Here is a 6,659-nt window from a genome sequence, read left to right as displayed (position 1 = left end):
AAACCATGGACTAGATTAATGTAGCTCTTTATAAACTGTAGACGATCCTAACCCTATTTCCTATATATATATATATGATTAGCAAGTGAAAAAATTTCATGGATAAGATCTTTTATTCCTAAACCAACTATATTTTGGTTCAATTAATGCTTTTAAATTAACTATAGCACCACCAACAAACACACACACACACACAGGCACACACACACACACATATATATATATATATATGACATTTCACATTTCGAGCATGACAAGCATTCATAAAAATGTTTACAAGCAATCAGCTGTATATCTCCAAATCAGCATATATTCTCCTAGCAGTAACATCACGGTTTTCTTTCTTTCTTTTTTATCAGCTTTTTATTTACACTCAAATGAAGTTCTTGGTACTGTTTCTTATAATCATAGTTACAATTCTTCGATGCTCTTATTGTCCATTACGCATGTTATATATGGTCTTTGTATAGAGGAGTTTTTGTATAATTTTAATTTATATATGATTCGTATGCAATATTAATAGGTAATTGAGTTGATACCTATAACTGGTTAAGGGAAAATGAATGCATTACGGTGAGGCTTGCCCATATACTTTTCTAACCTGTCACAAAGAAAAGGTTCTGGAATGCTTCATTGAATTACATCCAAATTATTTATTTATGTGATTAATTGTATGCATTTTCTGTAGATATATTAGAGTGTGTGCATATATATATATATATATACGAGGCAATTACATTTTACTCCTGGATTTTAGACTAAACATATATTTGAGTGCAATTATATATTGATGATTAATGCAAGCAATATATAATTTCATAACCTAAATGCTAGTGACGGAACCTTGTCATCCCTGAAGAAAAAGCGCATATGTATACATATTGAAAAATCATACCTACTTGGCTAAATGTTCCTAAATCGCACTGATGAAATGTCGAGCAACAGATCTTTAATTTATCCTCGGTTAAGAAAGTGTGGTTGGCTGTTGCTTTTATTTTTCCGCTAGCCTTCTGCATAAATCACCCACAGCTATCAAACATTAATAGGAAAGTAGATGAACAAAATTAACATAAGGGTACCACAGTATACATTACAAGCAATCAAGCATTGCTTCCACACGGAATTTCAGTACGAAGCAAAGACAACCTTTGTCATTGTTAACCAACAATTTTAATATATAAAATGAATTCTATATCCATGCGAAATCCCACTATTTTATTGGAGTAATCAATAATGCAAAGTGGAAGCATAATACTTGGGATTAATCCCACTAATCAAACTTATCTCTTTAATATGTCCATGAGTCTAATTATATATGCTTTAAATCATGATTGACGGAAGATATATATATATATATATATATATATATATATATAGACACACACGCGTTACCACCTCATTTTATGTTAACAATCAATTTAGTTAATTTTTAATAATAAAAAAATTTTAACTTTAATTTATTAACCACTATTATTAGGATAACGGTTGATATAAATGTTACTATTAGATTTAACTCAAGCACAGTTACTATTTAATTATTGATTCTTTAACTATTATTGATATAAATGTTACAATCGTTAACAAAACCATTTGAAAATAGGCTACATAAATGCCTAGTCAAACTAAAAACTTTCCCCTATATAGAGTGTTCAATCGTTTTACATACTACATATATAACAGACAACCATATTACTGGACAGCAGCGTGCAAGTTTTCATGCATGTAAGGATACGGAAGCATATAAATATTGTTGTACCAATCATCATTTCAAAATAGAACACAATCAAATAAGCAATCTTCATAGTGACTCTTTATGGCTTAAGTTCAATTCAGTTTGTGTCATTCTTCTTGAATGTCATTTTTATTTCCTTAATATGAATATTTAAGATCATGCATGACCTAACTAGGATAATCGGCTGAGTATGTAAGACAAGCAAAGGGGGAGGAAATTAGATCTTTTCATATATACGATGATATTTTGTCTTGATTTTTATCCTCTGTTGGAATACTGAAAAGATTTAAAAATATATTTTATTCTAAAAAAGTATAACTTTTAATCTCTTTAGTACTCTATTTTCCAGCAGTGTCGATGACTTCATGGATATTGACACTACCAAAGGATCTGAGATACTCTTACCATTTGTACGGAAAGCACCACGTTCAAGTGTGTGTAGCAAAAGAAAAGTCCTACTCCTTACAGTCTCCTATATTGCTTTTGCTTTCAATTATCACACTGTGAGAACCTAACATTCCGTTTAATCTCTGCTTTTTATGCTATGAATAGTCCATTTATAATCAATGCGAGATTAATATTCAGACCTAGACACTTTAACTAATTTCCGAAAATCTCTTACACCAATGAAACACACATACACACCTATATGATGAAATGCATTTGTACGTGCATCCTATGAATCTCAAAGCATAATGCATCAGATGGCCATTAAAACTAGCTAGCCAGACAACAGTGTCAAACCAAATTACTGAGTCAAATTAAAATTTCAAATAATACACTGTATATCTCAAGATATCACGTTCTACACAAGGAAAAAAAAACTAGAATATTATATTATTATCACATTTCCACTATAAATGATATAAATGACAAACTGATATATGATGAACTCTCCAAATTAAGTTCCTTGTTTTCATGCTTGCCCAAAAGTGTCAAACAGTAATTGTTCCAATGACTAAGGTGTAGGTAAATTACAAAATTGTATTCAAGTAACCGATGACTTATCAAATTAATTAGACGGCATGTGCTGAAGATCTAGCCAATTAAACGTTTTAAAAAGAATCAAAATCCAGAGAGTAATATAACCGAAGTCTCTAGGATAAATACATTGTATCTCTACAATTATGATAAGCATCAGAGATCAGAAACAAGTCATTAAATCCCCCTGCAAGTAATAATTAATGTGAAAAATTAGTTTCGAAAGACTTGAGATACTTACTCTTTTAACCCTTGGGAGAAGGGGAAAGAAATCCCCTCATATGCACATCTATTTATCCAAAACCACGTGTTCGTGAGCAGTGCTGATCCAGACAAGAAGGCGACTGCTGAATTGGAGAGAAGACAAGAAAGTTCAAAGGGCAGGGAAGAAGTAGTAACTACTCATTAAATATAATAGCAATAGCGTACGTAGTAAATAAAGTAATGGGAGAAATAGATGGAGCTTGAAGAAGAATAGAAAATATTCACCATTTTACAGCTGTACAACTTTCTGCTCCTTATCTGCAAAGCGAAAATGCGAATTAAGCAGCAGCAGAAGCATCAGTGTTGTGAACGGCATCAACCCAACAAGGCTAACAGAAACATTAGAGGATAGAAGAAAGCAACAAGCTTTTCTGTGTATCATTAAATGCAGTGAACGGAAAGAGAGAGAGTACAGTTAACAGTATATACCAATGCAATAAAAAAAGGGGACAGAAACCATATACTACTAGAGTAATATTTATGATAAATTATATACGTATTGTATTATACACAATTGAAAGGTCTAAGGGAGATAACATTCTGTCTCTTGGTCATGAAACGATTTTTCTTTTCCTTCAAGACTCGAATCCCCAGCTAATTAACGCTTCGTGCAGTTCAAAAGGTACCAAGAAGTTGAAATGCTAACTTATACGTACTAATTACTGATAAAAAGGAGAAGAAGGAGGAGGAGAAAAAGAAAGTTTGGGAGCTGATTCCTTTATAGCTAGCTGTTGAGAGAAAGAGAATAAGTAAAAATGCTGCAAAAGAGAGGGTAGCTAGCCCAACTAACTTTGAAACTAAATCTTCTCCATTCATTATTGGTGGCGTTGAATATATTATTTTATTTGATCGATCACTGCCGATGATACTGCAAAGAGGGATCCAAATCAAACAGCAGCGAAGTCCCAGTACTGCCCCCTTTGTGATCCCCAAACCTCGCTGACGACGACGAAAGTGGGTCTTCATGTGGCAGTGGCAACCTCAAGCGCTGATGAAGAGAAGAAGAAGCAGCTGTCGTCACATGTGCTGCCGAACCCGAGGACAAGCCTTTGGAATCTTCTGCCGAAGAAGCACATTCCATGTTCACCCCAAATAGCCTTAGTCTTTTTCCACTACTAGTAGCACCACCACTCGTGATGCCCCCATTCCCATGGCGATTGTTGTGATGGCCAACGCTAACCGGCACAGAATCAATGATCATGGGGACAATGTTGTTCCCTCGTCCTTGCAAGTTTTGATCACCGCCACCCATTGACATGGAGGACCTTAGGTAATAGAGTGACCCAGATCCCGAATTCTGGTCACCATGATGAGCAGCAGTGGCAGCGGCTGTGGCAGCACCAAGCTGGTACTGGTGTTGCTGGAAAGTGAAGAGATTGTTGTAATTGAGATGGTGGTGAAAGTGATGATCGTGGTGGTAGCGAGGTGGCATGGTGGGAGGGAGAGAGTACCATCTGATAGAGGGAAGAAACAAAGGATCAGGGGCATGATGATGAGCATGAGGATGAGCAGACCTTTTCCTCCAATCTATGTACAATCTATGTCTATACAAATCCCCAAGGCCACGCTGGAAGGAGACAATGTCACCGGCATCCAGCTTCTTCTCCTTCACGAAACGGCTCCACCCCTTAGTCATCACATAGCTCTGGCTGCTGTTCCAGTAGGAATACCTGAACCGCCACACCTTCCCATTCCGGTCCTCGAAATTCAGGAGCAGACCCTTCTCGTTGGATGAGGAGTCAAGGGGGAAGTACTTCTCCGCGTGCTGCTTCGGTATCACCAGCCTGTTCAGCTTCCCTACGTCGCTCGGTGTCACCACTTTCTCAAACATATTCTCTTTCTCCACTATTTCATGAGCATGATGAACCACTCCTCCACCTCCACCTCCTTGTTGCAACTTCCCTTCTTCCTCTTCCTTGCTGCTCCCTAGTGACAAGTCCATCAGGTCTAGCTTCTTTCCAAAATTGGATGCTGCATCTTGTTGGTGTAACCCTAATTCATGGCCAGTGGGGGAATTGTTAGTGGCATCTAGCTACAGATTCATGATGCATCCCCAACCTTGGATTTTAAAGGTGTGGGGAATATTTATCACATGAAGAATTGAAGAAGAAGAAGAAGATGAGATAATTAATTTAAGAGGGGTGCAGTGGTATATATAATTAATTTGTCGTTGGTGGAGAAGAAATTAAAAGGGGCAATGTAGCTTACTGCTGCTTTCTGGTTCCCTTGTGATTGTGATAATCTCTGCTGCAGCCTCCTCTTCCTCCCTGCTATCAGAATAGTTACCTTTAACTTGTTGCATCAACTCCATGGATCAGTTAATTGTGGCTGACCTACCTTGAATTCTGTTATTAATAACCTCTGAATCTCAGCAAAAACAATGGGAAAGAAAGAAAGAATAATAATAATAAAATAAAAAATGAAATGATTAGAATAAAGCGATCGAGGAGAGGAAGAGGGCAGGGAAAGTAAATATAAACAATAAAATCAAATTTGACAACAAATGGGAAATTAAGTATGAGGAAAAGCGGGTGTGAATTAAAAAGAATTAATTAGATTACAAGGTCAAATAAATAAATTGAACGTTGGCAACACACATAATAGGTCAAGCATGAGGAAGATATTTTACCAGGCCAGATTGCTGAGGCTCTACAGAAAAACAAAAACAGGCTCTTAGTACACAAAAATTAAAACAGTTGGTGCCTTCTTAGTTGACCACAAGCCTCCAAATCCAAACCCTAAAGAAAGACAAGCCATATTGGAATGAATATGGAGGATTCAAAAAGGGGTCATGGTATTGTTACTGTTGACCTACAAACCATAACATGAGGAATTAGATCGAGGGAGAGAGAGAAAGAGAGAAAGACGGGAAGAGAGGAAGAAGTCGTGTGGATTTTAGCTATAAGTATAGTTACCTCACACGAAGGTTCTCTACAATTAACTAGGAAAAGAAGCAAAAATATTTCTTGCAACCCAGTTTTATTCTTCGGAGAGAGAGAAAGGTAGATAGAGAGGATTGCTACACTTACGTGGGGGCCATGAATAATGTGCCTATTGTGGTCATGTGAGCAACTTGTCGTTTTCATCATATTTGGTATAATCTGTACAGTACATATGCTTCCGGGTTGAGACCAAAAGGCCAGTTGTTCCAGAAGCAATGAGCTTAACCTAACTGTGTTAAATTTGCCCTTGCACTCTCGTTTTATTGTCAAAGCAGAAAAATATTAATATATGGAGCAATGATATTGGTTAATTATTCTTGTTATAGCTTATATATATGGGTAAGGGCTTAACTATGACTATATATATAGCTAGTTGTAGCAGAGGGAAAGGCCAATGGTATAGTAGAGAGAGAGAGAGGAGGGGATAGAGTGTACGCTTATTTTTTTGACTTTTAGTGCCATTGATTGAGTGTGTTGTGGATGGTCCCCGGCCGTAAGGTAAGAAAAAGAAAAGCAAATGGCTAAACTAAGAAAAAATGAAAAACAGACCACCCTGCCCTGCAGGCTCTCTCCTGCCACTGCCTTCTCTCTATATAATATATAACCCCAGCTGCCCTTCCCCTCCCTCCCTTTTTCTTTCTTTCAATTCACTTCATTTTTGTCCAAAAGAATCAGTATATATATATATATATTAATTCTCACTCCATTATTTACTATAAACAAATGAAAGATGAAAGGTA

The 6,659-nt window shown here is 36.5% G+C and overlaps 1 protein-coding gene across 6 annotated transcripts; it reads right to left on the bottom strand.

Annotated features, from left to right (window-relative positions):
- Window positions 1–695: 695 nt before the first annotated feature.
- LOC100812161 (B3 domain-containing transcription factor NGA1) lies at window positions 696–6,401 on the bottom strand. Of its 6 annotated transcripts, none has more exons than XR_420074.3 (6): window positions 5,607–5,993; window positions 5,186–5,322; window positions 3,768–4,969; window positions 3,203–3,235; window positions 2,955–3,060; window positions 696–1,010 (listed from the first exon to the last, which is right to left on the bottom strand). XR_420074.3 is itself a non-coding variant. In XM_003553758.5 (4 exons), exons 3-4 carry the CDS (start codon window positions 5,286–5,288, stop codon window positions 3,831–3,833), a joined length of 1,242 nt encoding a protein of 413 aa, XP_003553806.1. In that variant the 5' UTR covers window positions 5,289–5,322; window positions 5,607–5,788; window positions 5,893–6,401; the 3' UTR covers window positions 3,442–3,830. The 6 variants fall into 6 exon arrangements, 4 of the variants coding, with proteins under 4 accessions (XP_003553806.1, XP_006604926.1, XP_040868716.1 ...); XR_420075.3 differs by having other exon boundaries at window positions 716–1,010; window positions 2,955–3,057; XM_003553758.5 differs by lacking the exons at window positions 696–1,010; window positions 2,955–3,060; window positions 3,203–3,235 and having other exon boundaries at window positions 3,442–4,969; window positions 5,607–5,788; window positions 5,893–6,401.
- Window positions 6,402–6,659: the final 258 nt, after the last annotated feature.

Source organism: Glycine max, chromosome 19 (genome assembly GCF_000004515.6).
Source record: "Glycine max cultivar Williams 82 chromosome 19, Glycine_max_v4.0, whole genome shotgun sequence".
Classification (NCBI taxonomy): Eukaryota; Viridiplantae; Streptophyta; class Magnoliopsida; order Fabales; family Fabaceae; genus Glycine; species Glycine max.
This window is presented reverse-complemented; position numbering and strand designations above follow the sequence as displayed.